Raw genomic sequence first — 20323 nt, forward strand, 5'->3', positions numbered from 1 at the left:
CCACCCTTGTCCCCCTGGCAGATGTGGTGAAGGAGCGTCCCGGCCATCTGTCAAATCAGTTATACTTCCTAACTGGACAGATTGATTCCCTGAAGCTTAACTGACTTTGTGTCAGACTGTGATGATTAAGTGTTCCCTTCATTTGTTTGTGCGGTGTATATATGCATATATGCTGCTAATAGCAGATTACATATAACAGGCAATACTGCTCAAAGTTTTATTTAGAATTCAATTCACTCTGTTTTATTAGAAATACATTATGCATAACTTATAAAAATAATCATTTGCAATAAATGATATAAAATATATTATACATGTAAGTAACAATGCATTTATAATTTTTCTGAAGCCTCTAATTCTAGTATAAGAGCATGGAGGATGGGAGTCTGCATTGGCTGCATAAAGGCAGGCATCAGCCCTGGACTGGGTGAATACGAGTACGCTCATCTTGCCAATCAAATTTGTCAATCAACTTAACTTGCATGTCTTTAGGATGAAACCTAGAGGAAGCATGTGATGAACATTGAAAGTTCATTACAATGCATACAATGTACATTATTTTCCATAGAAAATTTGAAAATAGATAGATAGATAGATAGATAGATAGAGGGCGGCACGGTGGCGCAGTGGGTAGCACTGCTGCCTCGCAGTTGGGAGACCTGGGGACCTGGGTTTGCTTCCCGGGTCCTCCCTGCATGGAGTTTGCATGTTCTCACCGTGTCTGCGTGGGTTTTCTCCGGGCGCTCCGGTTTCCTCCCACAGTCCAAAGACATGCAGGTTAGGTGGATTGGCGATTCTAAATTGGCCCTAGTGTGTGCTTGGTGTGTGTCCTGCGGTGGGTTGGCACCCTGCCTGGGATTGGTTCCTGCCTTGTGCCCTGTGTTGGCTGGGATTGGCTCCAGAAGACCCCCGTGACCCTGTGTTCGGATTCAGCAGGTTGGAAAATGGATAGATAGATAGATAGATACTTGACTGGTGTAAGGATATCACCAAGGTAACCAGGTGTGGAATGCAGCCTGGACACAGACAGGTAGACATTGTTTTATCACCCAAAACATGTTTATTTACAATTGTATACACAATAGTGAAGCACACAACCCAGTGCCGCGGCACCAATCACCCCAAAGTCCTGGCCTCTTCACAATGCCTTTCTCTGTCTTCTGACCGCCTCCACTCCTCTCCTCCGAGCTCCATCCTCATCCACCCGACTCCAGCCATCGAACGGAGGGAGGCGGCCCCTTTTATACACACCCAGATGTGCTCCTGGTGCCTCCCGATTAGCTTCTGCCGGCACTCCCCAGTGTGGTGGAAGTACCGGCTGTGCACCCAGAAGTCCCTGGTCTTCTTCCCCCCAGCACTTCCGGGTGTGGCGAAAGTGCTGAGGGCCAGGGCTCCATAGGCATTGGGGCGCCTCCTAGCGGTGACTACGGGTCCCTATAGGGTTGAGCTTCTAAGCTCTGTTCCCGTGGTCCCCAAATCTACCAGGGCGGTCGCCCCTACGTGGTCTGGGGGAGGCGTAAGCCCTCCTCCGGTCCTCTTTGGCGTCCCGGCTGGGTACCACCCCCAGCCTCCTGTGACACTGGAAAAAAAATAGGCAAGAGCACCAGTACATAATGTAAGAGGAAGAGGGAGATAGAGAGAATAGAGAATGGGAAGCAATCAAAAGTGATTCCTTCCGGACATGAGAGCAAAGGTGACCCAACTGGTAATCGGGGTGACTGGCCCTCTGTACAGAAAGGGAATGTTTCTTCTTTTAAAGAGTAAGTGGTGAACAAGCATATTCAGCCTGGAGTATATTGATGAAGTCCATATGCAATTCTAGCATGGATATCTTCTGTTCTGCTACCAGTAGTACCGACTGTTGTGCCAAAATACAAGAACTGCTTAACCCGTTTGATTAGCTATCCATCTGTCTATATATTGGCTGCTCCTTTTTGGTTTATACACATGATCTTAGTTTCATTGATGTTAACTTTGTGTGATAGCTTTGCTGTGAATTTATCTTACAAATGTCCGTGAGATGATGAGAGGAGAGCTACTGTATATCCTCAGCAAAAGTCTAGATTTTCTAGGTGGCTGAACATTTTTAATCCAAAGCCTTGCTACTTTATTTTGGTTATTTTCATCAAAATCCAGTCTATGACAAGTAGAAACAAGTTTCCTGACATACCGTTACACATTCTTGTGTTCCTTAGAAACCCAGAGGTTCTACATTTTCATCTAGAACTGTACACCTAGTTTTGCTGTAGAGATATTAAACAATCCTAATAATTTTGTCAGGTATTCCATAACTTTTCATGATTTGCCAGAGGCACTCTTGGTGTACAGTACTGAGCTAAATGTTTTCTCAAAATCTAAGAAGTTCACTTACAAAGTTGACTGCCACTCATCTGACTGCTCAGTAATATTCTTAAGTATAAAGATAAGTTCAATTGTTCCTTTACTCAGTGTCTTATTAATCACTTCATAAATTCTATTAATAGTTATTTGGCTGAACACATAATAACCCTATAAACTTTTATTTGTTTCATCAGGTAATATTACCTATTTTGGGTACTTTGACCATAATTTCCACTTTCCACATTTTTGTAATTTCTTGACTTTTCCAGAAGTTGTTGTAAAAATCGAATAGGATGTCTGCAGTATAAGTGCAGGTTCAGATTTGAACATATACAGTATGCTATTATGCCATCCTTGTCACCTGCTCCTCCATTTTTGCTGTTTTTAAAGTCTGTTGAATGTTCTCCTTAGTTTTTCTTTCTGCATTAATTGTCTCAATGACCGAATCTTGCTCTGGTTGTGATATATGTGGTGAGCTTATTCTAGTGTTGTAGTTAAGAGTTTTCTTGAAATGTCATCTTACTCTTTGTAATTAGATGTTTATCCTTATTTCAAATAGCGCTCCTGATCTGCCTCCTGCATTACATTCAGCTTTGGTAATGTTAAAGAATAGCTTTACGTGGTACATGTTTGCTGCTTGTCTCACTTGTTCACGGAGACCCTCTATCCACCTTTGCTTACCTTGTCTAAATTTTAGTTTGAGCTCTTTATTTTAACACTATTTTTTTTTGTTTTATCTAATTTTTGATCTTCTGTCTTTGTAATCTGTAGTTTCTGTTCAATATTTCTTCATTCCTCTATTTTTTTGCACCTTATACTTGAGATCCATGGTTTATGTTTTCCTTTATAACCTAATATTTCATATGCAGATTCTGTGTGGATTCTGGTAATATTTTCATTTTATGTTGATATTGTGCCTTTATCATTTTGCTCTAGCAATGACAGTAATGCTGCATATTGTTCTTCAGTGTTACTATCAATTTATTGTAAATATGATCTTAGTCTAATCTTGATGTGTTGAATCGTACTGCCCTTTTTAGACCTATTATGAATTTCACTTTTATTTTCCACCTAACAAGACAGTAATTACTTGCTACATTTGCTCTTCTCATGGCTCTCATATGTAGTGTTGATTTCTGTGCTGTCAGATTATGAGAATACTAGGGGGCTCTGCCCCCTGCTCGCTTCGCTCGCCAACCCCTGGTGTTGGGAATGACAAAGAGCGTGATGTATGAATGAGATATAGAATAGTGTGACGGTGTAGATGATGCAAATAGAAAGCAAACAATAAAGTGTGTGGCACAGTGTAAAGGTTTATTGGAAAATTTCTTTGTACATGCCGTTTAAGTGTAAAAGGTAATTCCAGCTCAGGTCAATGAAGATGGTTATTGTTGTGATCAGAGTCAAGTTTGTCAGAGCTTAGAAAGAGTTGTGTCTCTCCAGGAAGTAATGGAATGACTTGGGTATTTATGTTTTCCACATTAATATTTTTTGGACATAATATAGTGCGTTGTGTTAAAAGGAGCATTTGGTCTAATGAGATTGCTGTTCCAAATCTCTCTGTAACTAAGTCGTCGCAGATAAAGGCTTGAGGAATTGTAATAATATGTGGCTGAAGTCCATCTGTATTGGTGAGTGTACCATCTCTCAGTTGTAATAAGCAATTGTTATGATCTGGTTCTGGACATCGTATCTTTTTTACTAACTGTATCTTTTGAAAGCAATGCCAATTGTCTGCGTATTTTAAGGTGCACTGAACAATAGCTGAGTGCATGGCATCTGGAAGAATAGCTAATCACTGTTTAAAATCTCCTCCTAATAAAAGTACCTTTCCTCCAAATCGAATATTATTATTCATAAACGTTTGTAGAAGTTTATGAATGGTGTTGAGTAAGTGACTTCATGCCATTGTACATTCATCAATAAACAACATTTTTTGAAGACGGATGTCACGTGCAGTGCCACCGTTAATGTTCATAGTGGATACCGATTTGTAGGATCTAATGCAGTTGATAAAGATTTCACTTTCAGGTACATCGTCAGTTAGAATCTTCTGTAGATATTCAGTATATGAATGTAAAGAAGGCAGTCTAATTTGACCCTTTTGACAACAACGTGTAAATGTATTACTTGTATTGCCAGTTGTTTCTTCAGGGAAGTGAACTGAATGACAATGATTGCAAATGACATTCATTAATCCGAATGAATTTTCCCGGTGTATGTTTTGCTTGTGCCGTTTGAGAGGCGCGTTGTTGCATGTGTAGTATTTGGGACGTGTTGTTTTGGAGCTGTAATCGATTTGCCTGTGCTGTGTGAAAAGCCCGTTGTAGCCTTCCTTGCCGTTAATGTATGTCTGAGACGGGAGGTGTTTCGTTTTGAATCCGTGCCTGTTGCGATGCAGCACTTTGATTGATAGCTTGCGTCATGTGGATCTAGGATGTAGATTTGTGCATATTTGCGTTGTTGATTTGTTTCAGGGTGCACTGTTCCAATGCGATGCAGTATTTGTGCACATATGGGAAAGCAGTATGGGCCATTGCCTTTTGGTGGCCTTTATATTTACTAAAAGCAAATGAACTATTGTAGGATCTAATGCAGTTCATAAAGTTTTTATTTTTAGGTACATCGTTAGTTAGAAGCTTTAGTTGAGCTTTGCGTTTTTGGAGTCGAGACATTTTTTCTTTTAGAAATATGGATAAGTAATAAGGAGTATTGCACTCACTGTTGATATGGAGCCTTTTCTGCGGTTGAACGGTTAATAGTGCCTTATTGTAATGAGATCCACCTATGCTGCATAGCCGTCTATTTTGTTGTTTCTTTCGTTTTCGTGTGTTTGTTCCTGTTATCCTTTCCTTTTCGTTTTGTACCCATGACCGTGTATTCATGACTTGTTTCTTTCTCAGCATGCGAAATATGGATAAGTAATAAGGAGGGTCGCAGTCACTGTTAATATGTTTCCTTTTCTGCAGTTGAACGGTTAATAGTGCTTTATTGTAAGGAGATCCACCAATGCTGACACCTATGCTGTCTAGTGTGAAGGTGCTGACGTTCACTTTAGAATATGTGGCTTTGGCTGTCACTTCTTACGGATGTGTGTGTGTGGGTTGGGTTGAGGATTGTTGTCGCGCGAGCGTCTTCTTTCTTTTTGTGTTCCTGTGTCTTGTTGAATCCCCCTCTTTGTGTGTGTCCCGTCCCTTGCTTGTACGGTCTGTGGGGTGGTTTTGTGTTCTTTTTTTTGTGTTCCATGGGCTTGTTGAATCCCCCTCTTGGTGTGTGTCCCGTCCGGTGCCTGTAGGGGGGGGGGGTGTCTTGCTGTTGTGCGCGAGCCTCTTTTTTTTTTCGGGTCTAGTTTCGTGTGCAATGTGTTTCGTGCTTTTCCTGCGTTTGACTTTGCGCCTCATTTCTCCTTTTTGTATGTGCTCACTCCTTTTTCTGTGGTCTTGTCCGCCACTCGCGGCCCCTCATCCGCCTTTGTCGCCCTCTTTTCTCCGCCTTTCTCCGACTCTCGCGGACTCTTTTTGCGCCTGCGCCTCTCGCGGCCCCTCATCCGCCTCTCTCGCCCTCTTCTATCCGCCTTTCTCGGCTCCTCAGCCGACTCTCGCGGACTCTTTTTGCGCCTGCGCAGTACGTCTTTTTGCAGCTACGGCCCATGGCCGGATGTGCCTGCGTCCATCATCCGGTTTAGCATTCTCGGTTAGTAATATGGATGGTTAATGTGATTGCATGTATTCTCATCAGGTGATACGCAAGTTGTTTTATTAATGTCGTTATGTAGGACAAGCATGCCTGTGATGACAAGACTGCTAACTTTACAGAACTCATTAATATTTCTCCATTGTTGTTCTGGGTTCCAATCCCAAGGTATCCCATTATTTCTTAAAAATATCTGTCATCTTGGCAGACCTTAGCATTGAAGTCCATCCATCCAGCCATTATCCAACCCGCTGAATCCGAACACAGGGTCACGGGGGTCTGCTGGAGCCAATCCCGGGCAGGGTGCCAACCCACCGCAGGACAGCATTGAAGTCTCCAGTAATTATCTTACTTACTTTTGGTATTTTATTAATTGTGGTATTTTATTAATTGCTTCTTGAAGCCGACCCTTCTCTTCATCTGAGTTATCTTCAGTGGGAGTGTATGCTTACACAGCATATGTTTTAACTTATTGGGAGTAAAATGTAATGTTGACGATGACTTCAGTGACTGGTTGCCAGTCAGTTAGTGCTTTCTCTGGTTTGGGTGACATCACAATAGCTACTCCTTCTCTGTAAATACTCGCTCGCTCGCTCACTGAAAAGTTCATATACTCTCCCAACTGAATTGTCACTTTTCCAAATCCATTTTTCATCTTTATTTGCTAATTCCTAGCTCTTCACATTTTTTAAATTTTCATTTCTTTAGCTGCATGTATTTTTGCCAGTTTTTGAACATTGTTCTTAGATTCCATCATGCAACATCGATGATATCATTTGCTGCATTAAAGCTAGGGAAGCTGATGGAGTACTTGGAACATAATGCTCTCAACTACCTGTAGCTGTGCATCATCAGGAACATCAACTATCATTGTTAACCACGTAGGTTTACTGTGTTGCACTGAAATGTTAATAATAACCGTTGTTCTTTAGTGTCACCAACCCTCGTATAAACAAATCAACTCACAAGCTGGCAGGATGACAAATTGAATATTACAACATTCGAATTCTTGCTTAATTTAGTTAGAGTTGTAGGGGTCTGGATCCAATCTCTGCAACAATCGGTTTAAGGCAACCAATGAACAGGTCACCAGTCCATCACAGGGCCTGCACATAACACAAATCTACACGGAAACTGATCCATCTAGAATCACCATTCAGCCTAACTGGCACAACTTTGGGGATGTAAGAGGAAAAATCTCACATGGACACTGGGAGAACATGTAAATTCCGCATAGACGACAACTAGAAGTAGGATTCAAATCCAGGGCGGTGGCTTCCTGAACAAAGCATAAAATACACACAATAAAGGAAACCTTAAAATTATTTTCAATTACTATTTATTTAAGTTTGAAACAAAAGGACAGATTATTCTCTAATGCCCAAATCTTGCCTCCTGCGCACATATATGGTTAACATTTTTTTTAATCTTTTGAAAACTGTCAAGGGAACATGTACAGTATTTATTATTAACAGCTTTTAATAATCCAATGCAGAATATATACGGTGCTTCTTGTGCTATATTTGATTGCCAGTAGTTTGAAAACATAGATACTGCATTTAAGGATTAAGAGACAGGGAAGGCATGCAAGGTGTCCATATTTTATACTTTGATAGATAGATAGATACTTTATTAATCCCAAGGGGAAATTCACATACTCCAGCAGCAGCATACTGATACAAAAAAAAAAAACAATATTAAATTAAAGATTGATTACAATGCAGGTAAAAAAAAAACAGACAATAACTTTGTATAATGTTAACGTTTACCCCCTCGGGTGGAATTGAACAGTCGCATAGTTTGGAGGAGGAACGATCTTCTCAGTCTGTCAGTGGAGCAGGACAGTGACAGCAGTCTGTCGCTGAAGCTGCTCCTCTGTCTAGAGATGACACTGTTTAGTGGATGCAGTGGATTCTCCATGATTGATAGGAGCCTGCTGAGCGCCCGTTGCTCTGCCACAGATGTCAAACTGTCCAGCTCCATGCCAATAATAGAGCCTGCCTTCCTCACCAGTTTGTCCAGGCATGAGGCGTCCTTCTTCTTAATGTTGCCTCCCCAGCACACCACCGCGTAGAAGAGTGCGCTCGCCACAACCGTCTGGTAGAACATCTGCAGCATCTTATTGCAGATGTTGAAGGACGCCAGCCTTCTAAGGAAGTATAACCGGCTCTGTCCTTTCTTACACAGAGAATCAGTATTGGCAGTCCAGTCTAATTTATCATCCAGCTGCACTCCCAGGTATTTATAGGTCTGCACCATCTGCACACAGTCACCTCTGATGATCACGAGGTCCATGAGGGGTCTGGGCCTCCTAAAATCCACCATCAGCACCTTGGTTTTGCTGGTGTTCAGGTGTAGGTGGTTTGAGTTGCACCATTTAACAAAGTCCTTGATTAGGTCCCTATACTCCTCAGCCTGCCCACTCCTGATGCAGCCCACGATAGCAGTGTCGTCAGCGAACTTTTGCATGTGGCAGGACTCCGAGTTGTATTGGAAATCTGATGTATATAGGCTGAACAGGACCGGAGAAAGTACAGTCCCCTGTGGCACTCCTGTGTTGCTGACCACAATGTCAGACCTGCAGTTCCCAAGACGCACATACTGAGGTCTGTCTTTAAGATAGTCCACGATCCATGCCACCAGGTATGAATCTACTCCCATCTCTGTCAGCTTGTCCCTAAGGAGCAGAGGTTGGATTGTGTTAAAGGCGCTAGAGAAGTCTAGAAACATAATTCTTACAGCACCACTGCCTCTGAATTAATTAATTAATCTAATTTTAGAGTGCATCTATAGAGCTCCACAATGGAGAACATTTAAACATATGTATACATTCAAATGATTACGTTATAGAACGGTAATAGTAAATAAAGAACTATACAAAACAAGCCCAGCTATTGAATAGAGCTACAAGCCAGAGTAAAAAAAATAACAGAACAGGACAAATTGCCAAGTGAACTAAAGAGAATCTTATAATATCACATCAAGTTCATTTAAAACAGTGTGGTAGTGACAGTATAATCACTTCGAACTGCAGAAGCCCTGGAAACTCATACACAAAAAGACTGCAATTAAAAAGCCAGAGAGAACAAGTGGGTCTTCAGAACGTGACAAGAAATGGAGTCTTAAGAATAGATACAACGAAAAAGTTTCTGATAATGGGAGATTACAAGTTTCGAAGATTTCATGTGACACAGGAAGCACAGGGCACACAACCACTTTGGAGTTTTTACCAAACGCTTCTTTACCTTACCTGTAATTCTGCTTTTTGCAGAGAGACCTTTTTATGTACTATGCTACGTTATACATTAGGTTCAGGATGACAAAATTATATATGTCTATAATTTACAAGCAAATTTTGCTCTTGCAGCAAACAGCACTGAAGCCAAAAACCAACATATACAGGTTATGGCCCACATGGTAGATCTAAGAGCAGAAACGTCTGCTGAATAACATAGGAGTGTGTGTGTGTGTGTGTGTGTGTGTGTGTGTGTGTGTGTGTGTGTGTGTGTGTGTGACACCATATCTGGTTGAAAGCCCTTTGTGGGGTCATGCAAGAGCAAGATGAAATACGTTCCATGCAGTTGTCTTCTGGAAGGCACATTTTGAGGCCTGGCAAGTCAGTATCTTGCCTTCAATCAGCAAAACAACATTTTTAACTATTCACCAAATTATAAATGCTTTAAGAAAAGCTGTTTATTTCTTTGTTTATGAATTTTTGGGAGGATTTTATTAATCTTCAGTATACCACACTGGGAGAGCTTAATCTAAACTTATTCAAACATGTCTGTTAATTAATGGAATGCCCCTGTTTAGCGCCATTTTATACAAATCAATTTCTTGCTGATTACCACAGGCAATAAGTAAATTAATCATATAATTTATTCCAACAAACTATGTGTATGGCTGATTGAGGTTTGGAATGGTTTACTATCTACATTTGTATACAAAACGGGGCATCGCAGGCACAAATGGTGTTGCCATTAGGCCTGGGTAAAAATATTGATTTTAGGATTAATCATTATTTTTTGCTTAAATAATGTGGTATTGATTCTTAAAGTCTTAAGATCGATCTTGTAAATCTCTGTCCTGTTCTAATAGACATCACTTTTCAAAAGACAGTAGGTGATCAGAAGCACAAAGGCATTGCATGTCATAATGTAATCCATGCAATTAACTTTTCATTTTTGTATTAAGACTTTAAAAAGGGTGTGATTGTTTGCTTCATTTAGTAGATTGAACTCATCTCTATACTACTGAACTTGTACTCCATTGTCTTCCTCTACTGCTGTCTTGTTTTTTGAATACTGGCATGCACATTTTATATTCTGGTTAGCATTTGGCCATGCAAACACAAACAGTCTTCTTACCGGTAAAGTGCTCAGTTCCACATGGCCAGACTTAACATTATGAAATTAATCTGAGACACACACAAGTAACTAATATTGCAATTCTTGTGTACTAAACATGTGTCACAAAAATGAGACATACACAGATAAAGGTTTGGGGCAGCCACCCGTATAATCTGGTATCCTGGCTGCAAAGTCGTTTTTTTTATCAATAAAGAGCACTGATGTGCATACAACGGAGTCCAGAACAAGACTGACAAATAGGGAAAAGGTGTAGACTTTAAAGGGGAAGACAGGAAGTGAGGTCATAGGGATCTGGCTCATGTTCTTCAGCCATTGGTTCAAGCCCGGAAGTGACATCACAGGGGCCGGAGCCGGTAAGGTCTTCTTCCATTGGTTCGGTCCCGGAAGTGACGTCAAGAGAGCCAGATGGAATCTCCCGGAACTGGTCTACAGGTAAGGGAAAAAAAGAGTCAGTGCACTCTGCCACATCCCGGCATGCCTCAGAACTGCCGTCACTCAAGCCCTTTAGCTGCCTCCCATGCGCACGTGTGTGACACATGGTATTATCTCTTCTGCCTAGTTGCATGAAAACAGTATTACAGTTTAACTGCAAATGCAAATTTCAAAGAAGTCTTGTGCAAAATATACTAAAAGTGCAAATATAAAATATGGCTGAATCCACTTTTATTTTATTGCCAAAATTTAGGCATAATTTCTCCTTTATCTGTTAAGTAGAATTTGAGGACTAGTACTGTGAGATGAAGACATGAACTCTTACAACTCTACAACCTACACTACACACTTTTTCCATTATTAAATAAAAATATACAATATTTATGAGAAAATTGCAATGCATATATTTTAGGCGCATGGTTATTCTTCCCCACCACCTTGCTCAGGATAAAGTGTGTTTAGAAACGGATGCATAGATGGATAGTTACAATTAGTAAATACCTGAAAACAATACATTAATAAAACAATAAATAAGCATTGGCATATAGTAATGTGATATGTAAGCAGAAAAGTTATTATATTTCACGCCACAAATATTGGTAGGACCCATTCTAGACGACAGCTCTGGGCATAAGACACAACCGTAGTGTGTTATTTTGGCCAAAAACATATTTATGGATTAATAACGGGGAGCATTTTCAGAGATTGTTTATACCTGGCTGTTATGCATGAGGAGCGTTATGTTCATGCTGGAAAACTAAATTTTTGCCTTAGGGCAAGATTCACCAGTAGTAGTACTGCTGCCTTGCAGTAAGGAGACCAGGGTTTGCATCCCGGGTCCTCTCTGCGTTAACTTTGCATGTTCTCTCTGTGTCTGTGTGTTTCCTCTGGGTGTTCTGTTTTCCTCATATTGTCCAAAGACATGCTTATTAGGTGAATTGTCAATGCTAAATTGTCCATAGTGTGTGGTTCATGTTTGTGTATGTGTGTTCTCCCTGTGATGCTACTCTGTCCAGGGCTTATTTCTGCTCTACGGCCTCTGCTAGCTGATAGGCTCCAGTACCTCTGCAATCTTTGTCTGGATTAAGTGGGGTAGAAATTACATGACTTGGCAAAGTTTACCCTATATAAAGTAGATGAGATTAGTTACTTTTTACTTTTACTTCACACCGTCCCATAACATAGGCAATATTGACAGTTACCACAAGCACACCTTTGTGACAGTGGCGCATAGACAGAATGCCAGCCTACCTTACTTCCACCAGCATGTTATTCATGATGTCCTTAAGCGCATGCATTTTCCAAGGGCCACTTATTCGTGATAAAGTCACCAACGTCTTCCTCAGTATAAATAGGTGCAGGAAAACAACATTCTGTGGAGAACTCACCAGTCTAAGAATGGGAGCACACAAGAACAGGCACACACGCCTCACTTCTATTTTAGCAACCTCATTTCTGTATGTTCTACTCTGGGGTTCATAGCTTTGTCCCATGTTTTACAACTTCTGTCAAATAATGAAAAAAATAAAGTGAAACATACTAGAAACAAGTAATCTGTCTTAAAACAATTCAAATGAAAGCTTGTATTTGTATTTGTTGTAACACTTAAATTTTAGAAGGCAAGCTTTGCTATATGAAGTTCTGAGGACATCCATCCATCCATTTCCCAACCCGCTGAATCTGAACACAGGGTCACGGGGGTCTGCTGAAGCCAATCCCAGCCAACACAGGGCACAAGGCAGGAACCAATCCCGGCAGGGTGCCAACCCACCGCAGGACACACACAAACACACCCACACACCAAGCACACACTAGGGACAATTTAGAATCGCCAATCCACCTAACCTGCATGTCTTAGGACTGTGGGAGGAAACCGGAGCGCCCGGAGGAAACCCACGCAGACACGGGGAGAACATGCAAACTCCACGCAGGGAGGACCCGGGAAGCGAACCCGGGTCCCCAGGTCTTTCTGAGGACATACATTTATTTTAAATACATATTTGTAATCTCTGATTATTTTTCATCTAAATGTAATTTTTTTATCTTTAGTGTTTGTTTTTGATATTTGCTGTTTTCTGTACTCAATGACCTTGAACATTTTGTTGAAAACATATCATTTGTTTTACAATACGGTTTGAAAACAGAACCCCAAAGGAAGTGCAGGTACATGCTTAATCCTATATAATTCACTTGAAGCAGAACTAAGCCTGACTTTTTGAAAACATGTCTTGCCTTATTTAGCATGCTGAGCCTGCTTCTAAACCTGTAATGAAATAACCTTTCTTTGGAAAACATTGTGACTGAAGCAATTCTGTATGCTTCATCTTTTCTAGTGGTGACATTCCTATAATTTGCTTTTCCCCATTTCTTGTGAATTTTTAAGGAATTCTGAAAGTACATTCTTCCATTTAATTAAACATTCTTTTATCCTCACCTACAGCATGTATTTTAGCAAGATTTTTTGTCTTTTTGTAAGGCTGTAAAAAGTGTTATAAAATGTAATAATTTAATGAGAAACAAAAGATGACACATATAGGAATGATATAGGATCCAAAGTGCTGTAGACTTGTAAGAAGAATGGTACATAAAAATTATACGTAACATTTTTACTTTGCTTAAATGCATACATTGAAAGAAATGAAATATTATATTAAGGGCATTGTTAAACTCTACCAAGAAATGAACTACTGAGACTACATTAATTTTAATTTAAACTGTTTAATTTTGCCAGTCTCTTTGTTTAAATTGAATGCCATTACATTTTCCACATTTTCTAGTTCCCTTTTAAAATTTAAATGTAAAGTAGAAAGTTTTCAGGGCAGCAGAATATGTGGGCTATTAACTGTATGAACTCCATTGGGAAAAGGTAATTGGTAATAAACTTTTACAGAACATGTCATTGACTTGATTAAAGATGAACAAAGTATTGTTGCTCCTGTTTCATGAGAACAGTAAGGAAGCAGGCCAGAACAGAAGGAAGGTGATGAAGAAGAATGGACAAAGCAAGAAAGACCAGAAGAAATGAGGAGTGGAACTGCAGGTTAGGGCAAAGGTTTAAACTGTATACCAACAGCAGTGGGGAGAGTGTGAAAAGAGTGAAGCAAATGAGTAGGTGGGCAGCAGTATGCTGGATGATTCTCAGTCACAGAATAGTGGCAATGGAGCCATTCAAGCAGGATGATGCAGTCGTATTACATAGAGAGAACAGGAGTCTGAACAAAAAGCTGAGTGTCAGTGTTAGTGAGGAAGGGTTCAGTTTATTAGATATTGTGGGTGGAACAATCTATACAATTATAACAACCTATCTGATAGCCTACAGTCATACGTAGAACAACCAGGAGTAGCTACACTCCTGAACAACGAGTGTCATTTAAAAAGGCCTAACCACCAAGGTACTTTCATTTTGCTTGCTCTCTCTGCCTTTCTCTCAAATGAGGATATATCTGTTATCCCCTCCTAGCCCGGAGAGGTTGTGTTGGGTTCTGGTCATACTGTTGAGGCAGCCAGGAAACATTCTCAGATATTTAATATTTATTATTGTAAGTCAGGCTGTTTGCCTTTATTGTTTATTATGACAACAGGTAAAGGAGTTTTCCACTCAAAAATGATATATACTGTATTTTTATATGTTACTTACTTATGTAATTTGTAGTGATGTAAGAGAAAAAAATGTAATCTCAAAGTTTGTGTCAGAACAGTACCCAGTGGTGACAGATGCCAGAGAACAGCAAACAATATCAAAAATGTCATGTTACTCATATCACATAAGCCACATATCAAGTCACCTAGTCATTTGCTCACAGCAGGCAAAAGGTACATATTTTTTTCTAAAATATCTCTCCATTATATAAAAAAATCCTTTGACGCGACAAGACTTTTTGGAAGAGAGATTTTTTCAAGTCCTGCGAGACAAGACTTTTGCCTTGAGATTTTTTCAAGTCACGCCCTTCTCTCAAACATTTTCAAACAAGACCTCACCTCTCATTCGTGTGAATGCTTTTGTCAGGCACACTTCCTGCGCTCTCAGCTTTTATAAATTTTAACGTTTTCCTCACTTTAAATTCCCAGTTAAAGAAGACGTATTATGTCCAAATCTTATTGAAGAATTTCATCATGAAGGGTTATCAACATAAAAAATGAGTACACGTGCAATCCTAGCACCAAGAAACGAGGAAGTCAAACGAATTAACGCCAAAATGGTTACACATCAAATTGGTTAAATGCGTCCAAAAATGTCAAACGGTTACACTGCAAATTGGTTAAATGTGTATCAATAGACTATGCTGAAACAGTTGGTGGTGATCGTGCGGAAGATGAAAACAGCAACTTACAATATCACAAAGAATATACTGTGTAGCAATAAAGCCCTTTGTCCACCTCTTGAACCCTCAGGTACCACTCTGATGACCAGGTGAAAGTATAATAACTATTTATTTTGTTATTAAACTGTGCACAAAGCACTCCACACACCACACTACTCATATAACAATTCTCTCTATAAATCACCAATCCTCCTCGCCCAGACACATCGCCACCCTACCTCCCAGCTCAGCTCAAATGTCTGGGCTCACCCAGAGTCCTTTTATAGCCCCTGACCCGGAAGTGGTTCCTGGCCAAACCCACAAGTCCGTTTCCTTCCGGGTCAGGGCAAACAGTCCTCTTCTTCATCCTGGGAGCACGTCGTTTCCTTCAGTCACGTGACTGTGACGCACTCCCGGGTTATAGGGCACGCAAGAGCCCACTAGCCCCCCTACAGCGACTCCCGGTGGCCCCCAAGGTATCCAGCAGGGCTGTGTGTATAAACTACAAAGTCCATGAGGCCCTGCTGGAAGTCGGGGCACCATCATGCTGTCCGGAGGGCTCCTCCTAGCGGCCTGGGGGTGGCGACCGGAGTCCATAGCCGGTCGTCCATCACAACTGTATACAACCGTTAACAACGTTCGGTCTTACAATGCATGTATTACTGTAGAATGAAGGATGTATCCAAGAAAGGTAATGTAGCACATCTTCCACGGATAGCATTAGACAACAAAGGAAATCTTGATAAGTCATTCATATTAAAACGTTAACAGTTTCCGGTTAGAATAACTTTTACAAAGACAATTAACAAATCTCAGAGCCAATCATTTGAAAAAGTCATTTTATTTATTAAAGAGGAAGAAATGAAATTCATTCACGGGCTGTTATACGTTGCATTGATGCATTTGTAACAATTCCCATGAAAATAAAAATCTGTTTAAATTGTACATCCGCATCCCCATATGCGAGCAACAGAACCACAAAGAGGCTAGCGTGTAGCACAGGCTGGGGGGTTGGCGAGTGAAGTGAGCAGGGGGCAAAGCCCCCTAGTTTTTAAATAAATAACTCCTGAATACGAAATTTGTCTAAAAACAGGACACCTCTTAGACCACATAGAATCACACTTCTGAATTGAAGACCCAACTCTTCCCCTCATTCATTGGTGAAGAATCCAGTCCTCAAACGTCTTCATTACTTGTTATTGTCCACCATTACACTCCATTGGCTCAGAAACATTGTTATGTTCATTCTGCATGAGATTAAAATTTTTTCTCAGCCATCACTACAAACTAGAAGGGGTAAGTAACTTATAAAAAAGACCATGAAATGCTTTGTTTCATCTATCCATTCTTTTACTGAGCTCGATTTTTCACTTTTAGTATTAGAGTGAGTGAGAAACTAACCCAGTAGCCTTAAGTCCAACACAGGAGCCAATCCAGTACAGGATATCAGAGGACACACTCACTCATATTTGGACACGTTTGAATAACTGGAGATTTTGGGTGACATGAACACAGGGTAAATTTGCAAAATCTGCGCCAATCAAGGAAAGAATATAAATGTACAGTAGTGCTGCTGTAAACACTACACTACAGTTTCCATTTTGACATATAACTGAAGTATCCCATTGGCGACTTTTAAGAAAAAATTTTCTGTGAGGTTAGCAATATGTCTGTCTCACTGGGATTAGGAGGTAGTGGCTTTAACATCAATCTTTCTGACAGCCACACAGTGCAGATCGAAGTATTTAAATGAGTCAATGTTAATTAAAACCCCACAAAATTTCCAGCAAGCACTTAAATGTATAATTAATGGATGCATCTGGTTAGCTGTCAACAGCCAGGTGCCTGGGAGAGGTTCAAATACACAGGTTGCCAGACTGGTTTTTGAAGTCTGGAAGAAAAGGCGAGCAGATGAACGAGTTTTTAGTTTAGGTTTATTTTGCGCATCTATGTTTTAGGTGTCTTTGTGTCATCCTCATTTAAGTGTAGCTTGCAAGTAACCCTAGATCCACCAAAATGATTATCCATAAATACACAGAACAAAGCCTGTCTTAGAACACATTTCCTTTTACTTTCTATCCAATATCTAATGATTAAATGTTTAGGACTGCGTAAATGCAATACACAGTATGAGCACTGCAGAATTGGTTTACCATATCGTACAAGTAAAACCCTGTTTTAATCAATAGTCAATACTCAAAATAACAAGTTTGTATGAGAATTTTAAATTGTCCATAAGTTCTCAAGAGAGCACTAGTAAGGAAAATTGATATTATATACTTTCAATGAGTAATAAACGTCTGTAAACTACATGTTGTAATATAGATTGGACTGGCCCTTAGTGTCTTCACAGCTCAGCCCCAACCTTCATACTGTTAGCCTGGCTGCAGACCAGATACTAGTGAGCTAATCGGCTAAACTAAAGAGGATCTTCTGTAACGCGGGTGGCTAGGATCTTTGTCATCTGCTACACAATCAGCAGGCATGTGGTAATATACTATATATGTTTAAGCTCGGTACCTTATAAAGTTGTTTTTATGCAAAATATATGATGCACATTGGAAAAAGTAAGCTTTGGATGCATCTCATTATTATTGTTGTCATTGTACGAAAGTGTTTGGCCGACACTTTCATCCAAGGTAACATACTTGATCAGAACAGAACACAACTGTTTACATACTTTTTTCACAGTCGCTGATCATGTGGGTTACGGTTGCACATTGTCTTTTTGACGGTTTAATAGCCTGTTTCTGGGTTCGGTTGGCTGGTTGCTCCCTTCCAAAGGGCCCGGCGCTCTTCTTGATGCCAACCTCTTTTAGATGGACGGTCGAGTCAGAAAGAATTGAACCAGCAACCTTATGATTTTGTCTGAAGAAAAACAACCAGTGGAGGTTCCACTTTTTAGATCAGATAATTTTTCTGTGTGGCTCATTTTTTAATTCTACAAATACTTAAAAATTATTGATGACAGAAAGATTTCTTCTTTGCTTCAAGAAACATACTTTCTTCTTTAGTTTTTCTTTTATTGTTGCAGGGTTTTTTTTACTTTTATTCTGTCTATGGATATTCAGAAATTCTGCTGCACAGGGCTGGAAATGAAAGAAAACATTTTGGCCAATATTGACATCTTTTTATGTTTACTTGGACTAGTGCATTTATAGTACTTATTTAGTGTGACTGCTGGTACTCAGGAAACTATGAGGCAGGACTACAGAGAATTGTTTTAAGACTGACACTTATTAATCGATAACAGTTTTGAGTGTCCACAATCAACAAATATGTCTGTATGGTGAGTCCTGTAGCAGCCTTACTAGTAGAGTTCCCCTATCTTTGCATAAGACAAGTGAACTGTCCTCCTTCTTGCACTGTTGACTTTTATATGTCCCAGCAAGGGCATCTTTGGAAAGAGTGGTCCCCCTGACTTTCCCTTTCCTGTCCTTGTGCTACAAGCTTATTTCCAAAAACAGCGAACAGTAGAATACTGTCTCTGATGCTCTTGATGTTCTCAGTTTTTTTAGTGTTTCTATTTTAGCTCCCTGAATGTTCAACCTGAGGAAGAAGAGCGAACTGTGATGACATTAAAAAGCAGAGATACTAATGAGAGATTTAAAAGGTTAATCATTAGAATGTATTAATGGGATAGTCTTACATCTAGTAGACAACATTTGAACATTTTTTTAACCAATGCGTTAATCTAGAGTGATGTAGAAATCATATGTGAACGTAATAGCCACCTAGGTAGAAATATAAACACTAACCAGTGTTTCTCAACTTTTCTAGTGTTGTGACCCCCTTTTTTCAATGGTAATGTCTTCATGACCCATCAAGGGGCAGGGTCCCCTTTAGTGAACCAAGCACAATCGTTAGAGCAGCAAACCAGTGTGCAACCGACTCGTGACCCACTGCAACACCCTACTTTTATAAAAAAAATAGCACCTTGCGACCCACAAGCAGCAGCCCAGGACTCACTCTGTGGTTGAGAAACACTGCACTAGAGCAAAGGTTTAAAATAAAGGATTAAAAAGAAGAACAGTTGAAGGGTTTTGATGGCTAAAGATAGAGTGGTGGCTGTGAGGCTAAGGATCTGCGTTGGTATCTGGAAGGTTGATGGTTCAAATTTCATTACTGCCATTAAGGATCCTACTCAGTTGGGCCCTTGAGCAACTCCCTTAACCTTAAAATAGCTCCAGAGTGCTGTACAATGGCTGACCCTGCACTCTGACCTCCAAAGGTTGCACAAAAGGACAATTTCCCCTTGGGGGATTAATGAAGTGTACAAAATATTGCATATTGTTTTTTTTTCATCTGCTGTTAAGTAGTGCTGTCTTTAGAGAAAATATTGCTGGTTAGAAAATGCTGTAATAAAATTCAGATTCCTTCCCAGTCTTTATTACTTGTCTCAGTGAATTTTTCACATTTCTAAATTGCCCCAGTGTATCTGAGGCTGTTATTGCTTGTTATGATCCATTTCTTTGGCTGCACTCCTGATTATCTGTATGCAACTGGTTCTCAGGGACCCCTTCCAAATTATACTGCAGGAAACATTTATAATTCTGGTGTTAATGATGCATAACTAGAAGTATCAGGAAGTATATTTTGAATTTATTAAAAAGAGAGACATGGGAGCAAAATGCAAGCACGTCACTGCTCTTTATAACTCTCAGAAACTAAGCTCCAGCAGAAATCACATCCTTTTTTTCTCTTTTGCATCTTTCTCTTAACAAATTTAGTTTAATATTATATTTCGTGGTGAAAGAGTATTTTTTCATATGATTTAGTTGTGATGTGTAAAATTTGAGTTAATATGTATTAGTAAACAGAAGTGGAAATTGTTAGTGATCATGTTAAATTATTCTAAGCCATCTTCTTAGATCGTAATGTAACCTTCTAATTGCCCTTCCTTACTATAGGACCTTTCAAACTCCCTCACCTTATAGTGACACCACCAAGTGAAACAGAACATGAAAACGCTGGAATATCAGCAATCTACAAGCATATGCTAGTGCCCCCTAATGTTTCAACAGCATACTCTGGCTTCACAGGTGGGGGAATTTTTTTCAGGTTTCGATTTGCACTGCATCATCACCACCATCATCATCATCGTCTTGACCATATGCTGGGTGCTCTAAATGGCTTTCGTGTACCGTGATTTCTATTTGTGCCATATGGAGATGTTCTACAGTCGAT

The 20323-nt window shown here is 40.0% G+C and overlaps 1 protein-coding gene across 3 annotated transcripts in view; it reads left to right on the top strand.

Moving 5' to 3' along the window:
* Positions 1-20323, top strand: part of radil (Ras association and DIL domains) — a 121112-nt gene that overhangs the window by 16318 nt on the left and 84471 nt on the right. For 2 of the 3 annotated variants that reach the window (XM_051933777.1, XM_051933778.1), the window contains exon 4: positions 20047-20178. The exons of the other annotated variant lie outside the window; for it this stretch is intronic. In XM_051933777.1, the coding sequence (XP_051789737.1) occupies positions 20047-20178 (132 nt within the window). The remainder of the gene's footprint in view (positions 1-20046; positions 20179-20323) is intronic. 3 annotated transcript variants of the gene reach the window in all.

The sequence above is a fragment of the Erpetoichthys calabaricus genome, chromosome 11 (assembly GCF_900747795.2).
Source record: "Erpetoichthys calabaricus chromosome 11, fErpCal1.3, whole genome shotgun sequence".
Classification (NCBI taxonomy): Eukaryota; Metazoa; Chordata; class Cladistia; order Polypteriformes; family Polypteridae; genus Erpetoichthys; species Erpetoichthys calabaricus.